The 15,991-nt window shown below is 38.0% G+C and overlaps 1 protein-coding gene across 1 annotated transcript in view; it reads right to left on the bottom strand.

Moving 5' to 3' along the window:
• OLFM3 (olfactomedin 3) overlaps nucleotides 1–15,133 on the bottom strand; it is a 115,924-nt gene extending 100,791 nt beyond the window's left edge. The window contains exon 1 of the mRNA XM_038413371.2: nucleotides 14,360–15,133. Within this exon, the coding sequence (XP_038269299.1) occupies nucleotides 14,360–14,428 (69 nt within the window). The 5' untranslated portion in view covers nucleotides 14,429–15,133. The remainder of the gene's footprint in view (nucleotides 1–14,359) is intronic.
• Nucleotides 15,134–15,991: the final 858 nt, after the last annotated feature.

The following is a 15,991-nucleotide window of genomic DNA, read 5'->3' as shown; positions in this document are numbered from 1 at the left end:
GAAGCTCATAAACTTATCTGTCTTTGCAGGTGCCTGGCTTCTTCTTTTGATGTGGAAAGAGGTAATGAATAGAGAACATAAGTATGAAGGAAAAATTATAACAAATAACTATTTTTTTCTGCTTAATAAAAATGTTCTTATCTATATGTAATTTGTAATTTGTGGGATATTGGGTTACCTCTGGGTGTATCAACTATAAAGTAGAGCTAGTAAAACAGCATTAAACAAATCAAAAGTTCAGTGAATTTAGGTCTTCATTCTGGTTCATGAATAATATACAAACCTTTCCTGATTTCTGCAAATGTATTAATTATAGGTAATTATTGGATGAACAACTTCCAGACTATAGGTAGTGTGTAAACTGTTGACTACAATTATTTACCTCTAGGCATTTATGTTGTGTGAATGGTCACAGGGTAGTTTTTATTGCTTTGGAATTAGATGATTGGAACATTGATATAATTTCCTTCTTTACACATTTTGGCTTGCTGTACATGCATCTTAAATGCTTTGTGAGTATCAGCTCCTAAGATGTGTGTGCACTGAGTTGTTGTTTTATATTTCTTTTCTGTAAAATCATTTAAAACAAAAACAGAAAACAATAGACCCTTTCCAGTTTGGGATCCCATCCAGAACTACAACCATAGGTTTGGCTCTAGATAGTCTGCTATGTCCCTCCCCTATCTGAGGTGTAAAAGGGAGTGTGTATTCAAGGTTCTGATTTTGATCCATTTCACAATTTATGGAATCAGGAAGAAAAAGCATCTCAAACCAATCTGTCCTAATAGAAATTGTTTTAAATTAAGCGAGAAAGACCATACTACTAGTTGCTCTCTTCCTTCTCCCTCCCCCTCACATTACTGTTCACAATGAGGATAACTTTAGCCCTAGGGCAAAGTAACTTTGGACAGCTACATTTCTTTACTGGTGGTTGTGGAAATGGGAGATGATAGATCAAGAACTGGAAGCTGCTGGATTAAGCAACAGCTAGGAGCTATCCTTGTGTGAACTGGTGAGTTTGTTAATGAGCACTTGTTTTAAATTTATGGTAAAGACAGTTGGCTGAAAGATGCCTTTAGTTACATTAGAAATAATAAAATTATTAGTATTAGTATTTAGGATGCGCTTAGAGAAGACACAGCCAAGATCTAGTCCTCAAGTCCTGAACAATTTACAGTCAAAATCGACAATATAGACAGGGAATATTATTCTCATTTTGCAGATGGGGAGCTGAGGTACAAACAAATTAAGTGATTTTTCCAAGGTCATATAGGAAGTCTGTGGCAAAGCCAGGAATTGATTCCAGTCTCAGTCCAGTGCCTTAACCACAAAACCATCCTTCCTCTCAGTCATCTCTTCTTTCATCTATTTATCTATAATCACAAAAGTAAGGTGAGTTAGTGGAAGATCAGTCATTTTCCCACATTGTCACCCATGATGTATTGGCCATGCACCTTCAGATTTCATTCTGAAAATCTTTGTCAGATAGTCACACTGCTCAATTCATTTCAGTTTTTGTATCTCAAATACAATTAGAAGTATGTAAAATAAGGGATGAAAACTATTTACCAAAATAATAACCAATGGACCAGAAATTCTACTCAATGAATATTACATAGTAACAAGTACCTTGACCAGAGCTTTTGATTTTATATCTATATATAAATATAATGGAGGAATGGCTTCTGATTGGAAAAAAAAATCAATGAGTGTATCAGGGCACAATACAAAAGAAAATGAAAATAGTCTGCTGAGTGACAGTAGGAAACAATTTTAAAACAACAATCTTGAATGTAATGCTAACAGTTTGAAATACACATTTAAGTAATTGTTTGGCTTAACTTGTGATGACATAAGCATTCTAATGCTAGATTAAATCTATTAGGCAGAAATCTTCTCCGCATAAATCACAAAAAAAAGTTGCTGATGTATTGTGAACATTAATACAATTAATGCAGGGCATACTGTAACAAATAATTTAAGGGGACAAATTCTCAGTAAAACGTTCAGAACTTAGCAAGGCAGTTAGGAAGTAAATTTTCTGTCTGCAGATTCTTTATATTTATTTATTTATTTGTAGTTTATATATGTGGCCTACTGATGCAATAAGCATAATGTTATTTACTGCCTTTGGTTCTTCTCCTTTGGTACAATTGAAGCATTTCTGGGGGCTCTTGTATGCACTTCTCTGATTTAATAGCCTTTATGATAAGGTACCAGAATCAGTCTCTTGTCAGTTGATTATGATGTTTAAGCTGTTCATTTCTTAATTATTTGGAATGCTCTAACATTTGTTAGGCAGTCATACACAAGTCTCTTTGGACACTTCGTGAAAATGCACTTAAATACTTACACAGATAGCATGTATGATTCTTTTGTGATCTCATTATGGACCCAAGCCCCAAATACTGGGAAAGCCAATGGGAGATGAGGGCACACAATACCGCACAGAAAGTACTCATAAACTTACAGGAGCAGCCATAGTCTATGCGTTCCACTCATGTGAATCATTATATCAGTTCCATATGTAAGCTTATTTCACTTCTCTTTAAAATTTGCTAAATATTAAAGAGGGACCCAAACTGGACCACTGAATCTGAAGCATGGTTAGGAACAATAATACTAAGGTAATTTTGAAATTTGGACTCTCCCATGCAAGCTCAGGTAATTTATCAATGTATACATAAGGTTTTTAATATCTAACTTAGTTATCCTCAAATGAACCTGCATATATGCCTTGCATTTTAAGTATTTCTCTCCGCTAGTATCTTTAGAATTATTTAAAAAGTTGAAAATCTGCAAATAAAAGACCATATGTGAAGCGGGTCTTTGAGTAGAATGACTGAAATTTTTCCTCTGATTTTTTTTTTGGCAAAAAAGCCATTTTTCATCAAAACAGAAATTTCAACTGGAAATCTGAATGAAAGCCAAAATATTTTTTTAAATTTATTTATGGAAACAAAAATCATTTCCCAGCCAGTACTAATTTTGAGTGATTTCTCACCATGAATATAACATATGAGCATATAATTGTGGACTTGGAGTTATTAACAGTTTTTCTCTCTCTAGCTCTCCCTTTAAAAATAGCATTTAGAAAAACCCTGTTTTAAATAGTGAAGAAAGAAAATGACTTATAAGGTTTCTGTGGTACAGAAATAGAATCCTTATAAGGAATACATCAACATTTTGTGCTTTCACAAAATGTGCTGGACTGTGGGTCCCAGTGAACAGTCATGTTCAGCTAGCGCTGGCTAATTGGAAAATAATGGGGAGCCAATGAGCTATAAACTACAAATAATGGGCTTGCTTCTGCTCCTACCAAAGACAGCAGCAAAACTCCTATGGAATGTAGTAGGAAAAGGATCAGTTCAGTTGGGTCCAGAGTGACTGGCAATTCAAAGCAAATCACTAACTGCTCATGTCTTGTTAAAAAGAGAGCAGTTTTACTTTGAAAATGTCGTATTACGATTACTAAAATCTAATGAAGATCAGTGTGGATTATTGTTAAAAATAAAATGCTTTTGAACTGCTTCTACATAGTAAATCTCAGTCGTTGCATGTTTCATAAATGATATATTACATTGTTAAAGCATTGTAAGTTTTCAGCTGCTGAAAACTTTTCAGAACAACTAAATTCTATAATAAGTACAATGGGACTGCTCCCGTAAATAATTAACAAATATTTATGTGATAAAATATTGCTGAATCATTGGACCCTTACGCCCTAATTCTGGACAGCATCCTTATTCAGTACAGCACTTAAACGTGTGCTGAAGTCCCACTGAAGTCCATGCTTAAGAATTAATTATGTGCTTACATACCATTTTAGGCAGGGATGGATTATAGTACGTATAAGTGCCATCTTGAATCAGGACCTTAATCTGGGTGCTTCTAATTAATTAATTAATTAATTAATTAAATAGAAACCAACAACCATGCATACATATGGCAAAATATATCAATTAATAAGAAAGCTATCCCAGAGCACATCCGCTACATAAGAACAAACACATTCCCAAAATTACCACTGACAATTTATAAAGGAGTTCTGCAACATGCCTTTACTGCGGATCCCAGTACAGCTTACCCCACAGCTGCAGAAAGGTGCAAATACTTGCATCACTCCCTGAAATCAGAGGGACAAGTGTGGCCCCTTTGTTTGTAGAATGTACCTAAGTCCTGGTTGTCCCAACTGAAATATGTTTTCAAGTGAAGTTATACTACATTGGAGATTAAAGCTATAATCAGATTTACAGGGATTCATTTGAATAAATGTCAGGGAATCCATTTGATGACTTTCTTCTTGATCATAAACATTTCCAAGGGGAATAAAGAAACAAGAAGTACTACATTTTGGGCTATATAAAGCTGTTGTGAATGATTGCATGGATACTCCATGAGAGAAAGACTCTAAAAGGGGCAAAATATTAAAGGATTTTTTTCACCCTGTAGACTCACTCTCAATAAAATCCTTTATAAAATGCCAATAGACATTTTGTAAATAACTTTATTTTGGTGGAATTGATGTGTTCTAGAATATCTGTCCTCTAAATAAAAAGCACAAAGACACAGAGGCAACTGGGCAATGAAATATAAAACCTTTTACTCCTAGGCTGGCAGTTCAAATCCAGCCTAGTTCTGATAATGATTGGAAGTTAACATCTTGTGACTGTTTAGTGACTTACATAAAATGAGTTTGGGTGTCTCAGTCCAGTTCCCAGTGAAAAAGTTTCCATATCACAAAAAACTGACACTTCCATTGACACTAATTTGACACCTTTGCTGGCTGGCTGTGCAGCCAGGCCAAAGATGCACACAGATTGGACAGTTGAAACGGAACTATTTTCTCACTTCTGCAAGTGATCCCCAAGGTGAGCGAGGCAATGTGGAGAAGCTTGTAATGCCATTTCCTATGCTGTAACTGTGCAGTGAATAAATATAAGACTTCAGTCTGCAGCATTGTAAAGGATGATCACAATCTGATTGGAAATAAAAGCCCATAGGCTGCAACTGTTACTGAACGTGAACAAAACAAAAATAACCAATGGAGGAAAACAAACAAGAGTAAACATACTTGCAAAATGATTGCACCTGCATCTTTCTCCTGACTGCATCAACAAACAAACTCCTTCTGGCTGGTCTGAGGATCAATTTTGGACTGTCCCACAGGACTAAACCACAAGCCCAGCAAACATTCTGGCCTAGAACTAGCCCAGGCCAACCCCCAGCAGTTTCTAACAGAAGGTTTCACTACCCTGGGATAGTGAAATCCCTGATCTCTCAGTTATGAAGTTGGATGACAAAGACTTCCTTGCCCCAATTTAATAGCTTATTGTTCTACAAAATTCTCCTATAAGAATTGTCCTGAAAACTTAGATGAATATAAATTATTATGGTAAGTAGATGGGTTTTATACTGGAAGGAGACAAGAAGGAAGAGAAAGCTCTTTCTCCTTTAACAAAGGACCCTTAATGCCTCTTAGGTTTTGGAGAGGCTATCAGTAAGAATTAGGCTGTGTGTAGCTGGGAGCATGCCTTCTACAGGCAGCAATGGTAAAAGAACTTCATTCCCATATCCAGCGTGGATATCATGATTACTAAATTTACATGATATTTGTTTGTTTTTTGTTTAGAGGTATTAATCAAAGCCCACATGGCCAAGACTAAGCCCCTGAAGACCAGTGATGTGCACTATAGGAGCTACTGGAAAGTTCCTTTCAACTAATAACCAACTTATTTACCTATGGAAAAAATAGTCTTTGAATGAGCCAGATTGAGTAACAGGAATAATAGACAGATTGTGGCTATGACCATATTTGGAATTTTTGCACTTCTGAAAGCTATTCTTCTATAAAGAAAAGTATGAATATAACATGGTGAAACGAGGCACATCTGCTCTGCTTTGCAGGTGCACTGAGGTGCATGAATATCAGCCAAGTCTGTTTGTGAGACATAGGACAGATTATCATCTTTACACTGTAGGTGACCTCAAAGTTCTTTGGTCCTAATTTCCAAGTTCTTTAAATCTGTTAAAATATTTTTTAGGCTTACTATATACGTTTCTACCTCAACAGCATTTAAACCAATATTATTCTTTAAATTATAGCATGCATAATTACTGTATATAGTCTCAGTTTTTTATTAGCTGTGGGACTCGGAACTCCACTCTAATTAGATAGCATGTTGAACTTTTACACACATCCCTCTCCCCTGATCTTGATTTTAGAAACACATTTGACTGACATATGCCATTAAAAGATTCTCTCTGTCTCTAGGTGCATATGCCATGTTCATTGTCATTGTATGTGAATGCCTTACAAAAATTAAGCAAGGTCTATGAGATTTTCAGTTTTCTCCTTTGGTACTCTTCTCCCTTCCAGAGAGAATACTGAGGGTTTTTTTTTATGTTGGAGCTGAGCGGTGCTGAAAGAATTTGTACAGTGGGGGTGCTGAGAGCAATTGAACCAAACTGTAAACTCTCTATATAATGGAAATTGCTTCAAGCCACGGGGTGCGGCAATATGCCTAGTTCAAAAACCTACATCATCATGTCCATAAATTACAATAACTATAGTCAGTTGTTATTCTGGGAAAGCTATGATCAAGAGATGGGGTTTATGTTTGCTCCTGAATGTTGTCTTTCTAATTCCTTGTGGTAGAGACTGCCATACTCAAGGTCCAGACAACAAAAAAAAGCCATGAATCTATTCCTGTGAGGTTCATCCTCACTTGTTAAAATATCCAATGCCTCTGAGATTAAAGGTATCATGATAGATGGTCATCTTTTTGAAAGTCTTTGAGAGTCCCAGCCTACTGGGGGCTGTACAGATGAAGGCTAGGACTTTGAATTTAATTTGGTATTCAATGGGATTTCAGGGTCAGGAATCAGAGTCTAGCAGCAGAGCCAGTCTGGAAGAAGGACCTGCAGCACAGCCAGTCTCTGGGCAACCCTAATGAGCACAACTGACCTTCAGGAGGCTGTCTGAGTGGCTACCGTGTCTGGTTGGAAAAGTCATCAGATCAGCTCTTAAGACCAGTGGTAGCAGCAGTTCATTAGCTGCTCAAAGTATTTGCCCATGGCTGCAATAGCACCTCTGCCTGTTGGTTCACAGGCCTGCTCCTTGTTCCAGCCCTGCTGCTGCCTTGGATCCAGCCCTTCCCTGGTTTGCTTCACTCTTCACTGTAACCTGGTTCTGACTCTCAGATCTAATTCCTGACCTCTGATATCGGCTCTGACCCTTGGCTCTGGCATCTGGTCTCTGACTCTGATTCTGACCATAGTCTCCAGCCTTGGCTCTGACACCTAGCATCTGACTCCAGCTGTGATCCTGAACTCTGAATCCTGGCTAATGATTCCTTCTCTAACCACCATGCCTGACTCCTGCTCTGACCAGAGGCCTGACTACTGCTCCAACCAATGGGCACGACCATCCACGTCCACATGATACCCAGGGATATGTTCTTGCTCCAACATTGTTGAACATATTTATGAATGATCTGCCTCTGACAATTTCAAGTAATGCACATAGACAGATAACATCTGCCTAGTTTCAAGAGACAGAGTCTTCAAAAAAATTGAGGACAACTGGAGCCACCATTAGTGGCTATTACTTAAGTGACTTAAGTCCTGTGAGTCAAAGACTATGTTGTCATGCTTCCATCTCAGCTACAAGAGCTCAACATTTTCTTGGATGGAGAAGAGCTGGCACATGACTCAAAACTCTATCTAAGAGTTACTTTAGCTCACACTCTTACCTACAAGGACCACCTCACCTAGGTAGCTCAGAAGATTAAGACCAGAAATGGCCTTCTAATCAAGCTTGCAGGATCAACTTGGGAACCTAATGCACAAACATTGTACAGCTTGGTGCTAGCTCTCTGCTACTCCTGTGTGGTTAAATTCTTCCCAGACAAATCTAGTTGATGTACAACTGAATCAAATGATGAGAATAATAACAGGGACTATGAGACCAGCAAACACCAAGTGGCTATCAGATCTTGCTAATACCCTGCATCCTAACATGAGGTGCTATATTGCAGCAAAGAACCTCTTTGACAAAATCCAGTAGATGCCACTACTGCCATTTTTCAAAGATATATGGGAAGTGCCTTGCTACCTACTCATCAGCAGAAGACCTGTCTGGACTATGTTCTTGACCACCTGTACAGCAGATGCTGCCACATTGTTGCAAACAAAATGGGAATGAGCTGCTCCCTCTGTAAGAAACTTCCTCCTCATTACTCAGCCTGATGAGAGACTGCCTGGCTATGACCTGCCATGCTAGCTCTGATGCAAGCTCAACACTTTCAAATGCTGGGTGGTGAGGTGTATAAATGACTGCCACTGGGGACTCAGGAACTGCCCTCTGTGTAGTTGTGGTAGAGTGGAGAATGCTGCACATCTAGTGAATGGCTGCTCATCTCATGTTGGACTATCAGGAGGACTTTCCAGTCCCCGCACTGCTGATCCCGAGGCTACTGAATGGCTAAAATGTGTGTGATGCCTTCCTAAGCATTTTTGACATTTTTACATTTTTTTTGTTTTGACTTATGCATCTGTTTTATCTCCATTCCTTATATTTTATATTTGAACTTTTTCATCTTTATTGTCTCAGTTGGGCATTCGTTAATTAATAATAATGTTTTGGAGGGGATTCTATTAGAATCAGAGCTCTGTATTGATGTATTTGTGTCTCACTATGTTATAGTGAGGCTGCTGTGTTCTGAATCAGCTGTAGGTTAGTCAGTGCCTCCAAATTCATTTCTTAATGTAGTTCATTATAACTGTCAACTGGGAGATTTCAATGTATTGATAACTGTAGCTGTAGCTAAGTCTGCATTCATCTAGAGAGTGTGAAACTGTCTTTGTACTGAAAACACTGGGAGTCAATAACCATCCAATTTCCATCTGCAATAGTAGCCATCTTGGCTACAAACAACCTGTGACTCCAGTCTTGTTAAGAATAATGGGAAACAGTGGCCATTTTTAGTTAGCGCTTAAAAATACATGTTTTTTGTTTTTCTTCTGATAGTAGCAGCTTAACACCTCCTCCCATATATACACCTAAAATTATGACATTTTTGATAATATCACAAGAATTGGCAATTCTGTGTGTCACTTGTTTTCTCACAATCTCTTCCAATAGTATTAGAATAAAATAAAAAAGAAGAGAGATCCGTGTGTAACTTCACAGCCAATGTGGAAGGGGTGCCCTTTGGGGCTGGATTGAGAGGAAATATATGAATCAACTTTATTCAATTCCATTCACTTTCCAGGTCTCTAAGGCAAAAAATTACTGTCTGATGACCAATCGTATTGTTTATTGCTGAGAGAACCAGTGGTATTTGGACCCTATTCATAAATGGAAATAGAACAGATGCTAGTGGCTAACGCCATCCCTGTGCTATATCCTACTCTGAACCCAAGTATGGAAGGATCAAGGATGGGGACAAAGTTACATGTAGTTGAAGACAGTTCTTTCCAGGATTCTAAATTATCTTGCTCAGAAACAGGGGATCAGACACCAGGTGGTAGTTGACAAGACTCAGAAATGAATGCTTTAGAACTTTCATGTCTCCCAGTGTCATATGAAGGCTTGATGGTTAATGCCAGATTTTCATATTAACTAACCACAGATAGTAGAAGAAATAGGCTAAATTAATTACATAGTGGCTAATGAGATTTTACATGTACATTGCAATGGATCATAGAACTACTGAGTCATTATTTTCAATAAAAATAATGTATTTTGGCACATGTATGATTTACTGTTATGGAATTTCATAAAGGGAATGAATTAACTTGTAACACTAATGAAGCATACTTGATATAACTCCTTTTTTCCTTTAACTCTCTGGGAAAAAAGTTTTTAGTTGCTAGCTGTGCAAACAGTATGAAGACTATTACAGTTTCTGAACAACTTTATGGATTTTGAAAATGTACAAGTACAAACAATTTTAAGATGAAAATACAGAGCTATAGTATGCATTCTGCAGTAACCAACGAATTTTAGATGTTTTAGTTTCTTCAGCTTTTCCAAATCATGTTAATAAAAGCCATATATATAATTTACACTTTTTTCCTGACTATGCTGTATGTTTGGTCCTGTTCTGATTTCATTAGTCCATCTTCTTCTGAAGCTTTTTTTTGGAAAATTTCAAGAAATCAAAACCAATCAAATGTGGAACATAAAGTAATTACGGGACTTAGAGAAGTAATGTACATGTAAAATTTGTGTTTGAATGATGCACACACATTTTTAAGGCCTATTTAAGTTCTAGGATTTCAAAATTAAAACTAAATATTTCTGACTAGAATGAAGACAGTCCTTTAAACATTCTCTGCTTATTTTCTTCAGAGGTGAGCACTGAATAGATTTGAAATGCTTACTTCTGTTATACTATTGTGATTATTTGGTATAGCGATTAAATGATGGCCTGCCTAAAATGGTCCTTTTAACAGAAGGCCACTTTATATACTATCAAGATCATTACAATACACCATGCTTTTAGAAAAGCAGCACAGAGATGCTATCTAGCAGCAATTCTTAAGAATTTCCAAATATTTAATAGTTCCTTCTCTCAAGATATTGGATCTGAGTGAAATACCGAGGAAAGCTTTTGTATTTCTAATTGAAACTTTTTGATTAAAACTAGACTTCTTGCTAAATATCCAGCCACTCTGACAGAAATAAAACTTTACTGAAGTACATTATTATGAACAATGATTTTTTTGTATTTTCCATATGAGTAGATATTATAATTATAGTCTAATTAAGAGACAAGATTTAATCATTTTCTTGAACTGAAATTGATGGTCTGTCAGCAGCATTAAAAACTTGTAAAATAAATTGGTGGTGAACTGCTTTCTATTTAGTTAAAGAAGACTTTCCATACACAGTCAATATTCTGTCATGTTTAACAAAAACACTGAAAATGTGTCAATGTGGAAAATAAATGAACTCAGTTTATATAAACACTTTAGCATTTCAGAAATTAAAGACTAAACTATACACTTTTTCTGGTTACATATCTTACCATGAGATGGCGACACTTAAATACTTTAATATTGGGAGATAGCCTAATAAGTTCTAACACAGAAAGCTTGTCACAATAAGAGTGCAAATATCATATGATCCTCTAAGAGTCAATAGTGGCCTCTCTGCTGGGGAACCTTTTGATTTCTGTGAAATCTGTAAAATGGGAAAAATGATCCTGACCGCCTTTGTAAAGTGCTCTGAGATCTAGTGACAAAAAGTGCTATATAAGCTCTAGGTATTATTATTACTATTTATTTATTTTGTTTTTTAAAAATAACATATTGGATATATTTATTACTGTCTACACAGTAAATCTATCACAATATCTAGCACATTAGTAAAAATATATTATGTCAGCTATTCCAAACCTTTTAATGTGATTTATTAGGGTAATGTGCATGTGCAGTGGGTATGTAAATATTCATAAGTATATGTATATATATATCATATAGAATTAGTCCTCACTAAAATGGATAAGCATAAAAGCTGAGCGAAGTTATCACAAATAATTCTCTTTCAAAAAAAGGCATATTAACATCCCCTTAGTCCCCCCAACTAATTTCAAATGGCAAATATGCTATCCAATCTGAAGGTCAGAATATTATTGCTTCATTTCTTCTTAAATAAATACATTAAATTAATATATTTGTACTATTGCTATTTCCTAAGTGCTTTCAATCATTATTTGTACTTATTTACTGAAGACAGTCAATAACTAAAATAAAGACATTAAAAGGCAATAAAAATAAAGACAATAGTAAAGACAACGAGAGGAGTTTTGCATATACATAATTTGTCACAGAAATTCAAAAGCTATTATTTAAAGTCTTAAAATGTGAATAATTAGATGTATAATTTGCTATATTCAATATATGAATTCAACATATTCAAAGATATGCTTAATCTGGCAAAAAAAAATCATTGAGAGAAGTGTATGCCTTTGGTGTTTAGATCTATGAAAACCCAGCTAAGTTCTGTTAAATAGCAAAGTTTGACAAGGGCCTTTTATTTTTATATTATTCTAAGGACTTTTTTGCTTTTCAGTCCATGACCCCTTTACAAAATTAAAATAGCCTGCAATGAACATTTTAATATCCCCTAAAATGTCACAGAGAGTGTAGAATAAAAGGCTATTTTTATGCCCTCTGCATAGTATAATGCAGAACCAAAAGGGCTAGAAGCAAAGTTTGAAAAGTTAATTTATGCATATCTTTAAAGTGGATCATTATATCTTTTCAGTTCTAAATGAGTATAGACATGGTTGATGGAGAGTTTATGTCATCATGTATATGGGGGAAATCACTGACACCTGATGTGGGGAAGAAAGAAGTATGCCAGTTTCACTTCAGTTCCTATAGTAGGGGTTTTACTATTGTGTAGATAGACAAATTGATATAAATTCTGCCCACAGTTGCTCTCAGGCAGTGGCTCCCTTTGATATTAAAAGAATTGACTAGATGTGACTGTGGCTAGATTGTTGCCTCTCACACGTACAGAAAAACAGATAAAGCAAAATGTAATATGGGATTTCATTAACATAAAATGTATGTATGGAATTTCACTAGTATAAAACAAGCACATGCTGCTGCTCATATATATGTACAACTCTCATGTATTTGCTTGGTGAATCTCTCTTTATAGATTACAATAATAGCTACTAAACACTGTAATGTTAACAATTACTTGAGCTTACTTATGGGTTTTGTAAGGTAAATTTCACTTAGATTTGCTATTTTTAAAAATCCCCAAAACTTATTTCTACAGATATAAATTAGATTTCCATTTAAATGGTTTTAAAGTTTTATCTCAGTGTATTTTTCAAGATGGACATTGTTTACTGAATTTGATGGAGTGAGCTGTAGCTCACGAAAGCTTATGCTCAAATAAATTTGTTAGTCTCTAAGGTGCCACAAGTACTCCTTTTCTCTTTGCGGATACAGACTAACACGGCTGCTACCCATTGTTTTTTATGTGATCAATTTTGACATCTACCTAGAGAAGAAAAGCTGTTTACTAGTGCTGAAACTGTTTCACACAGTTGTTTAGTATTAAAAAGGCATCATTAAAATGGCATTTACATACATACTGTATAAGTGGTGACAACACAATGTATACTACTTGTGGTAATGGACTGATATACTCTACAAAAGTACTTTGTCTCATTACCTTCATATATAGCCTACAAGGAATCCAAAGATTGCATAACATAAATACTGAGACAGATGAGACAATTTCTAAGTTTATACTGCACAAAATACAGTGGTCTAGTGGTTTTCAGTTATCAGTGCTATTAAATGGTATTGGACAAGGCTGATTTTCAATAAATTATTAAAGGATTTTTAAATTCCCTACACAAGACAGGTTGTATAATATAAGATATTGCTTACTTTTAAATATTCATAATTCAATTTCAGAGCTGATATTTTTGATACCTGAATGCACTTGAAAATAATGAAACTCTACTGTAGTCTAGAGCATGGCTATTGTACTCAAGGGGAAAAAAACCCAGCCTTTTTTTCCCTGTGACACTTCAGCTTTTCAGTCTAAATATATATATTTTTTCATTTCTTACAACACTGATACCAGTGCTGATACTAATGCTAAACGTTTCATAATAGCTGATGTATATTCATTGATCACTATAAATATCTCCTTGACTTGTGCTGGGTATTCTAGTATTAATTTCAGCCGGAACTGGACAGTTTCCAGAGTTCAACAGATAACAGTTGTTTCCATCCTAGTCTTAGCGTTGTAACGCTTCTATCACCAGCTTTTTTTTTTTTTTTTTTTTTTGTCTGATAAAGTAAACTCCGGAGGGGGAGACGGGAATCCGAATATCAACGATCAGAAACAATTAATCTTTTCTATTCGAGGTTTCAATTGTAGGAGCACCCCAAATGTTTTGGACACAAACTGAAGCACGTCTGCGTTGTTAGAATTATTGACCAATTTCCAGCATACACACAGAGAAAAGGAGGGGGAGGGGGCATCTCTTTCTTAAACAATAGAACCAGACATCTCAATGAATGTTGACAACAAAATATCCTTCCCATTATTATCCAGTATTGCTGACCGGACAACAAAAGGACACACAAAAGCCTTTCCACTCCGAAAGCCAAACCTCGAGAGATCCGCATTGCTTGCTCCATAAAACATTTATTTTTATTTATTTATTTACCTTGGGGTGGCATTACGGGGATAGGTGAACTTGTCATCTGCCAGGAGCGGGAGGAAAACGGGGGTGGGGGAAGGAAGGAGCCTTGGGCATAGGAGGACAGCTTTCAGATGGTCTCATGCAAACCACAAGACACCGTCTCCTACCTTGGAAGGATCGAGCCCAGCGAGCAAAGCCAGCAGCAGCAGGTTGAGGATGTTGGAGGCCGCCTGCATTCTGATCCAAGGTGTGTGCTCCGCTTTTTTCACTCTTCATTCATTCACTCCGCTCTCGCCGCAGAGCCCAGGCTAGTCAGTTGCACTTTCTGCCCGCCCGCCGGAGCCGAATGGCAGCCGCAGCCGCCCGAGGGACAATCATTCCGCAGGCAGCCTTAGAGCGGAGAGGGAGGGGAGCGCCAGCCCAGGGAAGGCAAGCGAGCAAGGCGCTGGCCGTGGTGCTGAAGCGCCTCCAGCCCCCCCCCCCCCACTTCCCCTCGCCCCCCGCTTCCCTCAGTCCGCAACCAACCCACCGCAAAAGTTTTGACCCAAGAAAAGAGCGGAGCCCTGGCTGCTGGCAGAGGGGCTGAGAGCTGGGCAGCGGATGTGACATCAGCACAGCTCTGGGGCTCGGGGGCTGTTCTGCAGGGAATTTGTTAACCAAACACGGAGCGACCCACACCCTCTCGCTAGCCTCACTTCGGGATTTGCGGGCAGCCTGAGCTGCGGAGCGGGCTCCAGTAGCCACACAGGAAAGAGCTACAGGGCACTGGAGCGGGCGCAGCCCACGCACTCCGAAATCACCGGCAGGGGGGCGGGCGGGCTCCCCAAAGCCCCGGGATAAACTTTGCCTTTTCTCCCATCCCGTGCGCTGGTGACAGAAGCGTTTTACTAGAGAGCAGAGAGCAAAGTGCAGCCCGCCATTTCTGCCCCTTTGTCTAGAGGCGGCTAGACACAGGAATCTTACCACAGACAGCTTGAAATAGCCGGAGACAGACACATAGGCTGGCGATGAGGGCGGTAGAAAAGCAGCAGAGGTGGTGAACCGCCAGGAGGTTACGAGGAGCAGGGACTGGCCATGTGTGCTGCCGGCTCCCTGCTCTTACAGATCAGCCAGGAGCCGCTCCCTGTTGGAGGGAGAGAAGCAGCCAGGGAGCTCAGCAACTGAGACCCACGAGGGTCAGGTACAGGCCACGTGGGCTGTCAGACTGTTCCCCTAGGGGTCACTGGAGAGCCAATTAATGGGGACTCTAGGAAGAGCAGGGATCAGCTGTGAGCTGCATAGCTGTCAAGTTCTAAGTAGCAACTTGAGGGACATTGTTATGGATGTGAGGGCATGAAGTGAGCAAGCTTATTCTGGGTCACCCTGTCCCTCTCTATGTAATCATAATAAATAAATGCTAATACTTGCCCCTGAGGTGTTTTCACTTACCTGTGAGGTAGGGCACGGGTCAATATCACCGTCCCTATTGTACAGATGAGTACATTCAGGCACAGGGGGATGAGAAGACTTTCTCAAAGTCACACAGTGAATCTGAGTGTAGTAAGATGAGGCCCTGAAATATAAACCCTTGGTATCAGAGGCCCGGTATGAGACCTAAGGCATGAGCTAAAGTAATGGTCAAGACTTAGCTAACAAAGCAAAGATAGGTTTCAGAGCAGCAGCCGTGTTAGTCTGTATTCGCAAAAAGAAAAGGAGTACTTGTGGCACCTTAGAGACTAACAAATTTATTAGAGCATAAGCTTTCGTGAGCTACAGCTCACTTCATCGGATGCATTTGGTGGAAAAAACAGAGGAGAGAT

The sequence above is a fragment of the Dermochelys coriacea genome, chromosome 8, assembly GCF_009764565.3.
Source record: "Dermochelys coriacea isolate rDerCor1 chromosome 8, rDerCor1.pri.v4, whole genome shotgun sequence".
In the NCBI taxonomy this organism is placed as follows: Eukaryota; Metazoa; Chordata; order Testudines; family Dermochelyidae; genus Dermochelys; species Dermochelys coriacea.
The sequence above is the reverse complement of the archived record's forward strand: the minus strand, read 5'-3'. Positions and strand labels throughout refer to the sequence as shown.